Source organism: Alligator sinensis, unplaced genomic scaffold (genome assembly GCF_000455745.1).
Source record: "Alligator sinensis unplaced genomic scaffold, ASM45574v1 scaffold438_1, whole genome shotgun sequence".
Classification (NCBI taxonomy): Eukaryota; Metazoa; Chordata; order Crocodylia; family Alligatoridae; genus Alligator; species Alligator sinensis.
Genome location: NW_005843131.1, coordinates 321241 through 339622, shown reverse-complemented (window position 1 = coordinate 339622; position 18382 = coordinate 321241). Strand labels below are relative to the sequence as shown.

At 42.3% G+C, this 18382-nt stretch overlaps 1 protein-coding gene across 2 annotated transcripts in view; it reads left to right on the top strand.

Annotated features, from left to right (window-relative positions):
- The first annotated feature begins 3081 nt into the window (after positions 1–3081).
- Positions 3082–18382, top strand: part of RNF128 (ring finger protein 128, E3 ubiquitin protein ligase) — a 61362-nt gene continuing 46061 nt past the window's right edge. Inside the window, exon 1 of one of the 2 annotated variants that reach the window (XM_025193911.1) lies at positions 3082–3725. In XM_025193911.1, the coding sequence (XP_025049696.1) occupies positions 3323–3725 (403 nt within the window). In that variant the 5' untranslated portion in view covers positions 3082–3322. The remainder of the gene's footprint in view (positions 3726–18382) is intronic. The other variant, XM_006037518.3, reaches the window with a different exon arrangement.

Genomic DNA, 18382 nt, shown 5'->3' with positions numbered 1-18382 from the left:
TGTGGTGACCCCTGTGTAATTTAAAAAATAAATTATTTTGATATTTGTCAGAGTTAAGCATTTAAAGTATTATGATGTCTTATGACAGAACATTTGTAATGATAGTCAAACTATTACAAAGGAAAGCTTGGTCCTTTGTGTCTGAAAGCATTAGAAAGTGTTACAAACATGGTTGGTTGCTGTTGCTTTTGTATATACTGCATTGGATGAATCAACATCTGTCAGCACCCAACTGACAGCTTTATTTTTTTATATATATACATTCGATAATTAAGCAAAGACTGGCTGAGTAATGGAATATTGAAACACATTCTGTCTGCTTTCAATGGGACTGGTTTGCACATATGCAGCAGAAGAATTTGGTTTTAAAGCACCCAAGTGATTGTCCAGAGCTCATCGGACCCTACCATCGTTGCCGTGTGGCAGCTTGTGGGCTTGCTCGTGTGAAATGTTCTCAGTTTAACTCCAGGAGAAGTTGCTGTCACACAAACTGACCATGTGAATTGCCCCATTGCTTGTTGTTTTGGTTTGGTAGAGCCCAAGAAGCTAATTTTGGTGTGAAACAGAATTATGCTTTATTCCGTGGAAAACAGATTTTAGAGAGAGGTTGGCTAGCTGGTAGAGAGAAACTTTCCCTGCTGCCAACAACTTTTCTGTGGATAGACAACTTCGATCTTCAGTGGTTTCAGTTCTGCTGTCAGATATAAACTTCGATCTTCAGTGGTTTTAGTTCTGCTGTCTAATATAAATTACTTTAAATAAACAAGGAGTGACTTCTCTGTATTTAGTATAAAATAATATGGTAACTAGATGTGCACTTAATATATTGTGATGGATATCTACATACCTGGGGCACCAGGTCTAAGTTTGAAAATGTTGTCAGTGTATTTAGAGTAATTTCAGTAGTTTAAATGCAGTAGCTGCATTTAAACTACTGAAAAAAAATCTGCTAACAGTGTTGTTTGTGGGTAAAAGTTGTTATTTAGGTAGACCACGTATCTTTTTTCTTTCTGTTTTGCATTTTATATTTTAAGTACAAGATATGATGTAGGCTGTAGGGTTAAGAAAGAGACTAGCCTCCAAACTGAGCCATGCCGACTATGCCAACAGATTGTTTTAACTAGCTGCTATTCAGATAGAAGTCTATTTTTAAGGAACTTCTAAATCCAGTTTGTAAGGTAATCATGAAATGATACAGCAGACCTTTGTACAGAGTTGCCATATTTTGAGTAGTTCTCATAACTCCCTTTTGATGCAGTATAACCCAGAAAGTGCTGCATGGTTCTTAAAGTATTGTGCTATTCAAAAAGTCTCAGGACAAAATCAAAAGACAGTGTACTATAGGTTAGCAAAAAACTATTTTGTAAAGGGTCCTTTTTGTTTCGCTATTCTTTTCATTCAGTGTTGCTAATGTTAAGAAACTAAAGTCATATCCATCATGAAACTCGTTTAAAATCATAATGCTTTGTCATATTTCTCATACCCCAGGATCACACAGGGCTTTGTAGAACCTATGCATATTGAAGGAATCATTTTTTCACTGCTGAAATAAAGCTACTGCTGAGTTTAAATGTCACTGGAGCCTTGTGTATTCCCTGCCTGTGTTCCTAACTCTAACTTTTATTTTACTTTTATAAATGTTTCTAATTTTCATAGTTGCAGAGAAAACCAAGGAAATGTGAACTGAATACAGACGGGTGCTGAGAAACCTCTGTGCAGAGTGCCCAATTTCATCTTAATATGGACTGTTAATTCTCAGACCTAAAGATTAAAATATGTCTGGCATATTAGAACTTACAGATGAGGACAGCCAAAATAAAATGAATTAATTATCAAATAAACCACCACCTGTATTATTATTATTAATTTTTGTAGATAATTGAATGAGGCAATCTGTTTTTTTAAATGCAGCTACTGCATTTAAACTACTGAAATTACTGCAATGTTCCAAAAATTTCCACCACAGCAATTCACTTTACCAGAGAATTTAGGTCCAGCTTGTCTCCAATGATATAAAACCTCTAGTATTGCAGCTGTCCCAAGCATACACACCAGGTTGTTTTTTTTTCCAGAATAAACTGAGAAGTCAAATTCTTGTTTTGTTTCTTTTTTCTTTATTTGCAACAAGTTCAGTTTCTCTGTATTTTCATCACCTCCTTTTTCTAACTTTGACCACTCTTAAAAAATCATTGTTAACCTGTTTCTACATACAGTTGAGTCCTATTGAGGCAGTCCCTTTGTGGAAAAATATATACACCTCAACATGCTTTCCAGTGTATGTATCAATGCAGTTACAATCGATATTTTATGTGTGAGCTTCGAGGGGAGCGGGTGGCTACCTGTATCCTCCTCTACACAGACAACATTCCACCATCCCATATTGGCTTCAAAAGGAGTTGCAAGGATTTTTTTGGAAAGCAGAATTGGTGAGAATCCTCCTGTGTTGGGAAGTAGAAAACAGGAGCTAAGACAAGCCCGAATGAATTGAAGGACTAATCGTATACACTCCATAGGTTAGTAGAGAGTCTGGTATGCTGATAAACCAGACACTTCAAATACGTTTGAAAGGGGAGGTGGGAACATGTGATGCAAGCAAAGTCTAATTGTGCGGGTTGTTTTTAAAAACTTCAGCCTCCTACATCAGAGGCGTGCCCCGTTTTGTGCAACCAGATCTACGTAGTTATACCTGTGCAAGTTCAATATAGACACACCCTGGTTCTCAAACAGAATGACTCAAGAGGAGGAAGGACTCCTAAGAAGAGCATATACTTTGCTTAGTTTTTCTAGCCGTGTGCCCTGGAAGAATTAAGCAGGATATGTCTTTTTAAACTGAATTTTCTCTTGCTCTATTTTCTATATCTCTTTTTAACAAGCTTGCTTATTTTGATGTGAGATACCTGTGAGAGATACTTGAAGGAAAGAAAATCTTCTGACCTTTTGTAAAAGATATTTGAGATGAAATAGGAGCCTACTGGGTCACTGTTGGACTGCAGTCGCAGCTAGAATCTGCATGGAAATGACAAGAGAGGGTGGACCTTAAGGAGCGGCAGAAGCACAGGACCAAAGGTTACATACAGTCTTCCAAGTGCTCGGGAGTCTGTGGGTTATGCAACTAAAAGCAGGTGTGTTATCTCCCCCTTCCCCTTATGAGCCAGGTGTAATAGAGCTGATGCACTGAGGACTACATAGCCGTGGGTGGTGTCAGTTACCGACCTGGGACTGAAATTTCAAACGACCGAGGGAGCCAGAGGACTCATAATGGCCATCGGTATTTGAAAATATCTACAAACAATCTTAGATTTTATGCTTAAATGAATAAGCAATGAAGCAGAAGAAGTGCAGCCCTTCCCGTTTCCTGATTTTTATTACTATTTTATTTAAAGTTGTAGAGACTGTTCCAGCGAATGCCTATGTGAATCTGTTCTACTTCAACCCTATGAACAACAGCACTGTGACTGACGAATGTGAATGTGGCCTGTATGGATTAAACTCCCCTCTGACTAGTGCTCAGGGACTAGTGGGCATTCCTAAATCTGCTAATCTTCTAGCCTGTGATTACAACACAGAGTTCACCGTCACAGAAACACCCTGGATAGCACTGATCGAAAGAGGCAATTGCACTTTTGCAGAAAAGATCAAATTGGCAACCAGAAGGGGTGCTGAAGCTGTTGTGATCTACAATGCCCCAAACCGTGGCAGTTACACCATCCCCATGTCGCATGTTGGTGAGTACTCCAGCAATCAACTTGGGGAGCCTGGTTAACTTCTATCTATGTTAAGATGCCATTGTAGACAGCCAGAGATGATAATACTGAAGTTACTGATGTGTTAATCTGCTGTTCTTGTGTTACTTAGTTGTTACTTCTAGTACAAAAAAAAAAAAAATACTAGACATAAGAAAACTATTGCATGCATTGCATATTCACTTCCTAATTTCTTAATATTAGCCTTAATATTGGCCTACTTCTGGCCAAACCAGAGCATCTTTTTTTTTTCTTAGTACTTGTCTTTACTAGTGTGTTTAGTACAGACAGTATAGACTCATAGCATTAAGAGGGACCTCAGGGTTCAACTAGACCAATCCCTTGCACAGATACAGGGTTCACTAACCTGTTCCATACAGATGTCCTTCCAGCCTTTTCTTGAAAACCTCCAGTGATGGAGAGTCCACAACTTCCCTGAACAGTCCATTTCCATGTCCTATGTTTGTACAGTTAGGATTTTTTTTCTTAAGATTTAATTTAAATCTGCTTTGTTGTAGTTTAAGTTTAATGTCTGTCGTCCTACACTCTGTGGCAGGGGAGAACAATTTATCTCCATCTTCTTTATAGCAGCCTTTCAGAGACTTGAAAGCCACTGTCATGCCCCACTTCCTCCATAATATCTGAACAACTACTGCCTTCAACCAATATGGCTTGCATTCCAACTCCATCTCCTCCTTCATTGCCCTGGATCCACTCGGTTCCCTACATCCATCTTAAAATATGGTGTCTAAAACTGAACACCATACTGCAGCTGAGCCCTGATGAGGGCCGAATGAAGTGGTACGTTATCTCCATTATCTTGAGTACAGTGCTTCTCTTAACAAAACCCAAAATTGCATTTGCTTTTCTTTCAACAGCATCATATGGCTGGCTCTTGGCAAGTATGTGGCCTACAGTCACCCCTGCCCCCCAAATCCTTTTCAGCAGTGCTGTTGCAAAGACAGTTACCCCCCATTCTGTAATTTAGCTTTGGTTTTTACTTCCCTAGCTGTAGCACCTTACATTTGTCTTTGTTGACTTTTTCATTTTTGTTGTCCATAGCCCAGTTCTCAAAATTATCAAGATCCTTTAGAATTTTAATTCTATCCTCCACAACAGTTGTATACCCTGCCATCTTGCAAATTTGATTTGAGTCATTTAAAAATGTTTAATAAAAATGTTTAAGCAACCCTGGACTTGCTAGAAACTGACTTGAGACTTCCTGACAGAATGACATTGACCCATTAATAGATACTCTTTGCTCATGGTTATTCAGTCAATTACAGATTTACATAATTATCATTAGATAATTGTAACAACCATTAGGTGCATCTATAAATGTCTGATTAATCATAAGGAAAGTGTACTGAGAGAAAAGTGTGGTTCTGCTTTGGATGTCTTAACATGCTTTGTAGTTAGTTATGATGAATGGAAGGAGAGAAATGATCCCATGAGTTTTTTTCAACTTAGTTATGTTATGTGCCATTAGGATAGGATTCTTTTTTTTAATAGCTGCCTTTGTGAGCTATGGCTGATGTTCAGCTTCTCTGAGGTTCTTTGGTCCATGTTATGTAGGAGGTGAAAACAGATGATCATATTGATCCCTTTTAGCCTCAATCTATGCATGAATCTATTTTTAGTGAAGAACTGTGAAGATACCATATTGCTTGGCCTTTATCCATGCACTTGTTCCTCTAAGCCCCACTGCCTAAAATATACATGTTAGCACAGATGTTCATCAGTAAAGTATAGTTAAGATGCCCCTGTGAAAAGCAACCTGTTTTTAAACTACATTCACTTTGTTTGCACTATGCTGGAAATTTTTCAGTTCAGGTTGTACCATTTGCTTTTATTAATATACACAAATTATAAAATATTTTATAAAGAGATGGTCCACAGCCTCCAAGAATGCATCCCTGAAGTCTGGTGGTTTCATTCTCAGTATTGATTACAACCACTGTAGGGAGAGAATCCACCTTCAGAGTTTGCATCTGACCCGTCAGTGAACAACCTGTCAGAGGAGAGGCTGGGGAAACTGGGCTTATTTAGTGTGGAAAAGACAGGGGGATTTAATAGCAGCCTTCAAATACCTGAAGGGTGTTTACAAAGACAATGGAGCTGGACTGTTCTCTCTGGTGGCAGCTAACAGAACAAGGAGCAATGGGCTCAAGTTGCAGCAAGGGAAGCCCAAGTTCGATCTTAGGAAAAACTTTCTCACTAGGAGGGTAGAAAAGCACTGCAACAGGTTACCCAGAGAGGTGGTGGTATCTCCAGCCTCAGAAGTTTTTAAGACCCAGCTTGACAAAGCTTTGGCTGGGATGATCTAGTTCGGGATGGTCCTGCTTTGAGCAGTGGGTTGACTAGATGACCTCCTGCAATCCCTTCCAACCCTAATTTTCTATGATCCTTGAAGAGAAGCCTCCAAATATGTGGTTTGATTCAATGTAAATACATTTATCAATATTGCGCTGGGTGCTTCACATATGTCGTGCTACATGGAAACAGCTCGGAGGAACTTCCATTCTAAACATGGATTGTGTAATACTGAAGGGGATGAATCGTGTATGTTACTGGAAGTAAATTACATGGAGAACCCTTGGCCTGATGTTTATCATATCTACACCTTTCTCTGAGTCTTCTCATATTCTGGTCGGCAGTGTTTACTAATGAAGTTTCAAATGCGTCACACAAAATATGTGAAAGTAGGGTCAGTTAACTAGGCAGACAAGGTTCTTTGGGTAAGATTTTACTTTACATATGGACGGAAAGCAATTTGTCTAAACAATTTGGAATAACCAGTTGGCGTTAATACGAAGGTCCTAATGTGACTTTGTTTTTTTGTGCGTAGGAGAGTGTTGGCTCATGTACATATGAGGAAAAAATAAATATACTGGATGAGGGTTTTAGCTGAATTTCTCATGGAACAAGTGAGACACCAAGTGGCTAATGGGGTTAATTCATCTAACATAAGACTCGGAACTAGATTTACCCACTTTACTTAAAAGCACACTTTTTGAGTGAAATTCCAATCTGGGTCAACGGGGGGGTCATGTGAACCATTTCTAAGATGAGGTTCTAATTTTAGATACAGTAACTTACAGGGATGTCAAAACACAAGTGTTCGAAATTTGAGCAAGAAAGGAGCTAGTGTAGGATGAGGTTTGAAGCAGGTCCTAGTTTCACTAACATATTTCTGGCACTAAAACAAGAGAGGGATGTTTTGGAGGTGTCAGGAAATAGCCAACTTCTATGTGAATAACAGATTCCATAAGAGATTTCTCTTCCCCGCCGCCACACATGCAAGCCCACTTTAAGGTCTATTGGAGTGACTTTTCCTAAGGATTTTTTTTAAGCCATTCCCTTCAAATGGTATCTTAAAACCAGATATATTTAATGGTAGTGCTAGAAGATAACAAAATCAATGTTATTTTCTAATGTGGTCACAGTAAAAGTTAAGTTCTAGGAGAAGATGAGCTCCTAATATCATCTGAATGTCCGAGAGACTTTTCCTTCTGGGTATGTTATAATGTGCTCTTTTTCCTCAGTGCTGGAATTTGTCTAAACCAGTGGTTCTCACCGTGTTTGGACTCACGGCAACCCCCATTGGACTTGACCCCTTCATAACTTTTGTGAACTGAGTGGCACTCAATTTCCAAAGCTAACATATATTGCAGTGCTTACCTCCTTACAGAGAGGCTGGGCAGCGGAAGAAGGGGCTTGGCCAGGCAGAGAAAGGCCTGGGTCTGCATTTATCATCTTATATCCTCAAACTTCACTTATCTTCACACCTTGCATCACTCTTCAAAGGATCTTGAGGCACCCTGTTTGAGAATCGCTGGTGCAGCTATAATATTAACATTGACTGTAGCTGTTGGTGCTTGTCACCATTTGAAAAACCAGTGTCTTTCATTTTTTTATGGGTGCCTTAGTATGGATTTAGGAACTTAGGTTTGAAAATGTTTGCCTGTGAATGAGTGGTAATATGTGCACTTCACGCTGAAGCTTTGTGTAGGTTTTCTATAATATTTACCCACAGGGGAAGGTATTTGTTTTTAGGAGTGCAAATGTTCTTTTTTTCTCCTAGATCTGCACACATTGAGGTTGGCATAGTTGAGATTTTGAGAGCTAGGGGGTCTGTAAATGCATGTTTGAACCTTGGACAATCTGACTGCTTCAGGCTCTTCAAAAATCCCAGTGTGGTGGGTGGCTAAAGGGAATGTAAGCACATACTGAATTTGCCTAAAGGTGGTTGATGCAAAAGACTGGCCTTACAGGCAAAAGAGGAAAGGCTTGGCCATTGCTTAGGTATGCTACAGGGATTTTTAAACAATATGACTGGGAGCCTAGCAGGATTTAAATAGCTTGCTGTAGGAGAGCATGTAATTGTAATTCAGAGGAAAATGCGTTTGCAAACTCTTAGCACTGCTGCAAAACAGCTCCATGAGATGTAGCCTACGTAAACAGCTCTTCTTGGACAACAGTGTTCCTGTATTATGATCATAGGCCAGCAGAGGGGGCTGAGCTCTCATGATAATTCTCTTTTCATTATTTTTGCACATCTTTTCATTTTCAAAATGAAATAGGAGGCTGCAAGGCATGAGTTTGTAGAGCAGACTAAATGAGACTTGAGCTTGACTTACAAAGCCATTCAAGGATAATGGCTAAGCTGTAGTATTAGCTGTGCTCTGAAATGTTTTCCCATGGTAAATGTATTGAGCCTCAATCAATGAAAGCTAAATCTTTTAGTGGTTAATGCTTTTATTATTCATAAAGCAAATTAGGTTTGGTAGTGTCATACATTTGGCAGCATTGCATTTCTGTCAGTCCACACAGTACACCTAATCTACAGTTGTGTTTGAAGAAGCTGGTGTTGCTTCTCTCGCTCTCTCAACTTGATTTCAGAGCACTCTGTGGTCTCAAAGTCTAGCTTTTGTTATCTCAGAAATACTTTTGAGATAGGCCCTTATTTGACTTTTGATGCAATATCTGCTATAAGTTTGTGAACTAAATGCCTGCCACTGGCACTTGGTTTTATCTGTTTTGTTTTGGAAGCTGGTGTAAAACACTCCAGAGTCGTTGCTATTTTTGTGCAATACTGTTTATCAGATATTCAGTATATTTTGTGTCTTGCAACATATTTTCAACAAGCTCTATCCGTTTTCTGAACTTTCACCCTGGTAATAGGTAACTTCTGTGATCTGTTCCTGAAAAACTGCAATTTGAACCCAGGTACAGGAACACCTGATTTTCCTGGAGTATACAGTATGCATTCAATGGATTTGTATCTTCATTAAGTCTGTGGCTAGCTTTACAAACACTGAGCCAAACTCCTTCTTAATGTCAACAGTCATAGCAGGGATTCATTTGTCCCTCTTCTCTCAGTGAAAACAGCTGAACCTTGCAATGAAAGAAAGGAGTCTCAGCATACAACCCATTTGAGAGTTGGTATGGCCATGTGGAAAAGCAGCCAGCCAACAGAAACCTGGGAGTGGGAGAGCTGCTTCCCAGGTGCTCCAGAAGAGCAGCCAGCCTTCTCATCTTACCCGGACTATCTGGTTCTCCACTGGCGGTCCAGAAAATGACTGGAGCCTAGGACCCGACCTACCTCTTTCCCAAGGCACAGCAACAGGAGTGAGCTAGGTTCAGATCTGGCATTTACAAGTTTATTGATCCAACAGAAGAATGATGTTGAACTTAAACTTCCCAAATCCTACTCCTTGTCACAATGGCATTTATCATTATGTCTTTAGTTTCCTAAAGCAGCAACTACACCGTGATATCATGATTTTGAATGAACATCTTCAGTTTAGGTAAAGCTGGCCTTTGGGGTGGGCAGTGTGGGTGACATGCATGCACACACGTGCCCTGCCCTGTGCTTTGTGCTGGGCAGGAGCCATCAAGGGATTTGAGTGGCAACTAATCCTGGGATCTGGGCAGTAGGGCCCACCACCCCCACCCATGAAGAGCTGATTGCAGTCAGCCAGCCGGGGCAGTGGGATAAAAAGGCCCCTGGGCAGCGGCAGCAATGATGGGCACCGCCAGGCAGCATGATGGATCAGAGAGCATCGAGGGCTGTGCCGAAGCCAAGGGGATGGTGCCCAGTGAGAAGGAGGCGTGGCTGGGCAGCCCTGGCTTGTGCACCAAGGGCTTTGCCATCACTGACCTGCTGGGACTGCAGACTGAGCTGCAGCCCGTCCCCAGCCACTCCCACTATTGCTGAGAGTGTGGGCAGCACCCTGGGGCTGGGGTTTCTGTGCAGGCAGCCCTGCCTACTGCTCAACCTCCGGACCTTCCTGCCACGCTGTGCCAAGCCCCTGCCACCCCCCTCAGCCCCACCTCCCAACACCAGGCCAACATCAGAATACAGGCACAAATCAGGTTTCCGTTAAGGGTGGAATTACAAGCATGAGCTGTTACGCACCCAAAGAAGAGAAAACCAATATGCATATATTGAGCTGTCCTCTATGTTCAAGGTTATCTTAGTCCTGTCAGGTGTGTAAGTGAGGGAAGAACCAGCTCTGTAGAGCTCAGCTGCACAACGTCCGAAAAGATTGCAAAGGAAAAAGGTTTGTTGTTTGAGGCTATTACAATCCAGGGAGAGAAGAAGGAACTCTTTAAAGAAAACCTTTGGCTGCCACTTTGTCTCCTCTCCCCTGCCCTTGGGGGAAATCTGGCTCCTGACCCAACTCTGCAGCTTGGGTCTGTCACTGTGAAATAACAGGCCTCAGTAAATGACAGGGAAAAAGGGTGCAATGAAACAAATCATTTAGTCTGAAACTGGTCTTTGATTTAGACAGCTTCACTGCACTATCAAAGAGAGCAATCGCTGTTCAGGCCTGGCTGCCAGCCACAGCCAGCTGACAACATCCTTTGTTTGGACCAGGATGCCATCGATAAACATTTCAGCTCCGCTGCCTTTCTCCATGGGCAGCAGCCTGAGCACGGTTCCAGAACACAATCGCTTGCCATTGGAAAGGGTCATGGCTCCTTGCCAGGGTGGCGTGTACAATATTTGGGTATGTTTTTATTTTCAGTTATTAACTGCACTTGACAGCTCTTTTATGCAAGAAATGTCAGTAATTTATGAAGTCAGTGTATATGAGGGCTGCAAATATACATCCACGATGGAAAACATCCCTTCCATGTTTCTCCAAGTCTTCCACCCTCCTCATAATTTTTTAGCCAGCCCCTTGCTTCCTCCTTACCCCCTGCTTCCATGGTAAATCCTGGGACAATGCATGCAACATTCAGTGCATTACCGACGTGCAGTGTGCCTGGCTCTGGCAGCCCGAAGGGGAAAGGGTGAAATCATTGCCTTTAGGAAAATGGCAGCAAAGCTCCTACTGACTTCAGTGGGGCCAGGATTTTGCTCTGTCATCCACCTACAGTAGGGAGCAGAAGGGAGTTAAACCTAAATGTTTAAAACCCACAAACATTCCTGTTTTCAGTTCCTAATCATTTATCCAAAAATCTTAACACCAGAGTCGGTGTTGAGCGCTCTCACCCTCCTCCACTGATGTCCGCTGAAATGCACTGAATGTAATCAGTGATTTGTATCTTGCTGGTATTGACATCTGCAAGAGGGTTTCCTGTTGACTCCAGTGAAACCAGGATTTGGCCTTGGCTGTAGCTGAAACCTACAGCCTGCTAGCTTGTGCACTGAGGTGTACAATAATTGAACCCAAAAGGGAGCACATCTTGTACTTGATTCGCTTTTTCCCCAAACGCCATTCCTTCTGTTCCCCAAAAGTCTGCATGTGCAATATTTCCCGCTCTAGAGGACAATATCAGACTCCAGTCATCTGATGTTTCTTAGTTTCTGAGCTTACGTGGAAAAGCTAGATCCTCAAGCCAGAAAAAAGCTTGCACAATTTGCTCCTAAAGAGGGAAGTAAACTCTGCTGATTCACTTTCCATGAATGGAAACTCCACTGTCACTGAAAAAAGACCCCAATGAATCAATGGGCCTGGGCCTGGGCCTGATCCAGTGAGGTGCAGAGCCAAAATGGACTGAGGGCACTTCTGGCCAGAAGTGGCCAACACTACACAAGATAATGTAATTGTGTCTCATCCCTTCAGAGGAGTTCCAGTATCATTATTTAATGGGATTTATACATTTGTCTTCCACCTCAAAGTTCCTTAGAATCGGTGTCTTGTGTGGCAGAACCTCTAAGCACTTACGTTTCTTTAAATTCAACAACATCTCCCCATGATGTGCATGCAGGTCCTTTTATTGATGGCTTCCTTTCAAATGAAGAGATGGAAAAGGTAATGACTTGGGCTCACACCTTTTGTAGAAGGGAGAAAGCATGCTTGCAACTTCCTGGCAGCAGGAGACCGTATGTCAGGCTGACCAGAGCTTTCCAAATGCATTGTCTGAACAAATCGGCGGTTCTTCCAGTACAGTCAAAACAGAGAGGTACCCTGGCTTCCCTTGAGATCTTCTGCCAAAAATGTTTCTGAAAACAATGCAAGCTTTACTGGTAACAGGATCTCACCCCAGAACTCACTGAAAGGAACCCAGGTGGGGGTCCAGCAACCACACAAACTCAGAAATGCAGCCTGTTATTTGATCTGCTTTACCTGATACCACATGATTAACTAACTTGACAGCTGAGGAGCCAAAACGTTTGTTGACGAGCGACTGCAACTCCTTGTGAAATTCGTGCAAGGCCAAGTATCAACTTTAGATGGCTAAAATTCTTTCCATATAAACAGCAGCAATCCTCAGGTTTTTTTGCTTGTAAATGAGGGCAGTGCTTGTCTCAGGATGTTTCTCTCCTGTGTTTATCAGTGCTGGGCTCTGCTTATGGCTTTTGTTTTGGTCACTTTTACTGAAGTTTAGAGGGGTTTAGAACTGCCTTGAAGGTCGGGGTTTTATTTAGAATCTAGCAATGAAACCATCAAAAGGATCCATAATGAGGCTTGATACAGCAGAAGCAGGGTTGCACATGTCAACATAGCCAAATCCGTAAAATAAATATCAAAAAAGAATTCACTCAAATAGACTGCCCTGACATTACAGCTGTTCTAATTTGGCAAGTGCATTTTTCACATTGGAAAAAAAATAGGTGCTTAAATATTTATTTAAATAAGATAACGCCTCAGAGGATGGTGGGGTGAAACTCTGGCCCAGTGTAGTCAATGGCAAAATTCCTAGCACTTCACTATATTTAACCGCAAGTCGTGCTTTGCAAAGGCCTCCCAATGACACAAAAGAAAAAAGGAAAAGGAAAGTTACAGAGACTAAATCTGTCACACAATGCATTTGATAAATTCAAACAAACTCCAGACTTGGCCAGAAATCCTTCCATTCTTCACCAGCATAATGAAGTCCGTGTCCAGGTTTGTAGGGTACGTGGACTCTGAAAGCTCCTGGGAATTGCTTTGCTGTGTCCTTTTCACTTCTGTAATCATCCTAGTGGGATCCTGAGTGTAGTTCTGACCTCTTCAAACTTGTGCAGCAGCAGCTCTCCTACTACGTAGGTACTAGTCATGTTCCCTTCACCATGTAAAATAGTCACCAACACCCAAAAATTGTAAAAGGAAAAAGCACCAAAAAATCTGTGTGTAGATGTGTCAGCAACTGCTCTTAGACTGTAAGCAATTATCCTCTTAGGATCATAGGGCTAGAAGAGACCTCACAAGGTAATCTAGTGCAGCCCCTTGCTCAAGGCAGGATCATCCCTGACTAAGCCCCCCCAGCCAAGTGTCTGTCTAACCTGCTCTTGACAGTTTCCAAGGATGGAGATTCCACAGTTTCTCTAGGTTGCTCTTTGGTGTTGTGAATTAATGGTAACTTAGCTTAAACTTATTGGCTAGATTTTTTCTAGGATGGAGTGGAGGACGCATTTTACTAATGTCTGTTAATGCATCTTCTGGGAAAGAACGTGGTTGATGTAATAAGATTCTAGTAGGTTCCTAACATTAGACATGTATGGGGTTTTTTTGTTTTTTTTTAATTAAATTGCATTTTGTTTTAAAGATGAGGAGCCCATCATAACTGCTTTAATTATGTCCTTCAGTACCTTAATTCTACTTGTCTTCTACACTCAAACTGCTACTGAAGCCGTGGTGTGGGAGCTCAGAACCACACGCAGGTAGATGTCTTGGAGGCAACAGTTAGGCCTATTTATGACTGACAAGAGGAGTGCTGAGTTAGGTCACTACGGGGCAGAACTGTTGACTGTTTGTAGCAGTACTAACTTCTTGCAGTGTGTAAAGGGGTGGATCTAGAGCAGGTGCAGTAACACCATCTCCCCTCCTTTTCAGACTGCGCTGTGGGAGCCACAGCCAGGGACTCCCTATTGAGTCTGCAAATCAACTAAGACTTGCCCCCCTCCCTTACTTTCTGTGTTCAGTGCCACATTCCCTTCCCTCATTCCCTCCCTGCCCCATCCACAGCTGCCACTGACCCTGCTGTGTCCAGCTCTCCTGGGCGCAGGGGAAGCTCCACCACTGCTCCTGCCCTGCTCCAGCCACACAGCACAGAGAGCGGGGCTCGGCCCGGGAAAGCAGCAGTGGTGGGCAGGTTCCCCCTCCCTGCCTGGTCCCCCCACCAGTTTTCCCAAGGAGCAGGCTCAGGGAATGGGAACCCATCTGCCACTGCCCCCACTACTGCTGCTTCCCTGGCTGAGCCTGGCTTCCTGTGCATGCCAGCTGGAATGGCATAAGAGTGGCTCTGTTGTCCCCACCACCACTGGGACAACTGGAGATAGTGGCAGTGGCAGGTGGGGTGAGTGGTAGGAAAAGGAGGGTGCCAATGAGCATGGAGGAAAGGGGGTGCTCAGAGCAAGTGCAGGGCAGATTTTTACCTGATTCGGGGACTTAGTCTCCAGCTTCTGCTCCCATGACACGGTCTCCCTATCCCAGGGGACAGGGGTAGGGAGAGGAGTTATGTAGTGGGGGGGTGCAGCCACCCCTGCAAAACTGTCCGCTTCTCCCGTGCCCCGCTTTACAAAATCCTGCATCTGCCAGTGAACACATATCATATAGAACTGAATATTATCAGTGTGCATATCATTTCCTCTTTTTCTGCACAAATGCAGTGTCTATTTGGTGGCTGAGTTCCCTAAACACCAGAAACACATGCTCTATTCATGCATATCTTTGAGGAAATTTTCTCTGAGCAGAGAAAATTGGCACTAAACAAATGGAAATATTAGTGAAGTGTCTAGAATCATAACTAGAGGGAATTAGCTACAGCAGAGATTCCCACATTTTTTTCTTATTACATAGCCTCTTCCAGATTTATCAGCTTCCTGTGTACCAGTGCCAGCATGCCGTTTATGTTTTAACCCCTTAAATAACAATTATTATTATTATAATAAAAATTAAATCTGCCATTACACAATGCCATGTACCCCACCACAGAGATGTCTTGCGTGCCCCCAGGGGTACACATACCACGATCTGGGAACCCCTGAGCTACAGGACATCCACTGGACAATTCAAGTACCAGCACTGGGTCTCGGTCTTAAACTAACTGGTAAAGAGGGTGAAGTTTACTCTCTCTCCATCCACTCTGTTTATCTGGATTAAGTGTTTCGTGGTCATTTTTCAACAGCCAGGAGCCAGGCTAACATCACAGACTTGTTTTGTAAAAGTTGCCAATGAGCAATGACTCAGTTTGTTACCAAGCTGAGCTGGTGAAACAGTCCGTATTCCAATAACAGTCTCTGGAGTCATCCAACTTCCATTAAAAATTCACTTCCAACTTCCTTTATTTCACAGGAGCTTTGTTCACGCCCAAAAATAACTGATACAAAAACTGATACAACCCACAGTTTTAAAAGGTAGATGTCATTACCAGCCATCTCTAACCATAAATTATCTGGATTAAGTGTTTCGTGGTCATTTTTCAACAGCCAGGAGCCAGGCTAACATCACAGACTTGTTTTGTAAAAGTTGCCAATGAGCAATGACTCAGTTTGTTACCAAGCTGAGCTGGTGAAACAGTCCGTATTCCAATAACAGTCTCTGGAGTCATCCAACTTCCATTAAAAATTCACTTCCAACTTCCTTTATTTCACAGGAGCTTTGTTCACGCCCAAAAATAACTGATACAAAAACTGATACAAACCACAGTTTTAAAAGGTAGATGTCATCACCAGCCATCTCTAGCCATACAGTTGCTTTGTTAGAGTTATCTTAAAAACATCTATAAATGTTATTTTTAGGAGAACTGATTTGAAGCCAACATCTCAGATCAAAATCCCCAGCACTGTGGAGCATATCGCTTAAAGATATAGAAACAAGGTTCACATCTGGCTTTATCTTTGTGGGAAGCCCGCGGCTGAATATCCATGACACTTTAGAAGAGCTTGGAACTGTGTTTTATAACTCATGTCCTGGAACAAGCTCCCTGATTTTCATGAGCAGACCCCTGCACCCACATGGAACCAAGTGCCAGAGCAGGGACCAGCTGCCTGCTTATTTTCAGAATGAATATGGGGTTTTTCCCCTAAATTTTAATTTTGCATGACATGCTCTGCTTCCATTGTGCAATGAGGAATAAGACATTTGTTTAGTTTAAGATGAAAGGATTTGCTTAGTGAGCTTTTAATATGACTTGATCTTTAGCAAAATGCTTCAGCTCTTTCAAAGCACAATGGGACTTCATTCCTTGCTTTACTTCCTGCCATTTCAGTAACAAAATGTTTCTAATCTCACCATAGGTCTCAGCCAAAAATGCTCAACCAGCTATTCCAGTCGGGGGCAGCTATTTTGGCTTGGGGCATAACCACTGAACAATGTTGCCAGCATTCATATACACAAAAGGGGGTACTATTACTCTCAATGCAATGAGGAATAAGACATTTGTTTAGTTTAAGATGAAAGGATTTGCTTAGTGAGCTTTTAATATGACTTGATCTTTAGCAAAATGCTTCAGCTCTTTCGAAGCACAGTGGGACTTCATTCCTTGCTTTACTTCCTGCCATTTCAGTAACAAAATGTTTCTAATCTCACCATAGGTCTCAGCCAAAAATGCTCAGCCAGCTATTCCAGTCGGGGGCAGCTATTTTGGCTTGGGGCATAACCACTGAACGATGTTGCCAATTTTCGTATACACAAAAGGGGGTACTGTTACTCACAATATTCATGCATTCGGCAGAGGACTCTGTCAGCCTAAAAAGAAATAAAAATATCCAGGGTAATTTTGAACACTGAGTCAGATTTTCTGTTTAATGCTTAATATTAAAAATATGCATGAGTGTTTACAGGCTTGGGCTTTTTTCCAGTTAAATACAATTGTGATTTGCTGTCAGAAATCACTCTATCTGTATTAGGGAAAATGTACGCAAGACATTTGCCTGAATGGGGCTGCATATACATAAAAAAATCACTTCTGGCTGTACCAGCTTAGCTGCAGTAACTTCCACTAATATTATGATCACAATTAAATGGAAGAACTGGGAGAAAGAAAAAAGGAAATGCTCCTTGTCTCTCCCAGTGTTTTCATGCAGTGCTGTGGAGATTTCACTGTTTCTCCTGCTGTTACAGAGATTGTAGAACCACTGCTAGGGGATGCAGATATAGCACCTGATGTGGCTTTTAACTATTTTTTAACTGCTTACATTTCAAGTGGATGGTGTCCCCTTGAGGAAAGTTCATAGTGTTTGTAGAAAGAGACATGTTTTTTCAGTATGTCTTACTTCTGGAGCAATGGACCTCGTGGCATTGTAGCCCCAAGAAATGTGCAACAATTTTACACCTTGGGCTTGGTTCCTAGATGGAAATGAAGAGCTTTGCCTTGTCCATTGCTGGAGGGGGAGCTGCTGTCTGGTGTGGTGGTGGTGGGGCAGAGGGAGGGGGGGAAGGGGGCGGCGGTGAAAAACAGGATGAGACGGCGAGGTCCCACCCACCCATAGGCAGCATCCACTACTGATTTTTGTATAGCCAGGATTTCATGGTTTGGCTTCACCAAGACAATTCACGTGCTTAACATTAAAAATATGCATAAGTGCTTACAGGCTTTGGGCTTTTTTCCAGTTAAATACAATTGTGATTTGCTGTCAGAAATCACTCTATCTGTATTAGGGAAAATGTACGCAAGACATTTGCCTGAATGGGGCTGCATATACATAAAAAAATCACTTCTGGCTGTACCAGCTTAGCTGCAGTAACTTCCACTAATATTATGATCACAATTAAACGGAAGAACTGGGAGAAAGAAAAAAGGAAATGCTCCCTGCCTCTCCCAGTGTGTTCATGCAGTGCTGTGGAGATTTCACTGTTTCTCCTGCTGTTACAGAGATTGTAGAACCACTGCTAGGGGATGCAGATATAGCACCTGATGTGGCTTTTAACTATTTTTTAACTGCTTACATTTCAAGTGGATGGTGTCCCCTTGAGGAAAGTTCATAGTGTTTGTAGAAAGAGACATGTTTTTTCAGTATGTCTTACTTCTGGAGCAATGGACCTCGTGGCATTGTAGCCCCAAGAAATGTGCAACAATTTTACACCTTGGGCTTGGTTCCTAGATGGAAATGAAGAGCTTTGCCTTGTCCATTGCTGGAGGGGGAGCTGCTGTCTGGTGTGGTGGTGGTGGGGCAGAGGGAGGGGGGGAAGGGGGCGGCGGTGAAAAACAGGATGAGACGGCGAGGGCCCACCCACCCATAGGCAGGATCCCCTCATGAT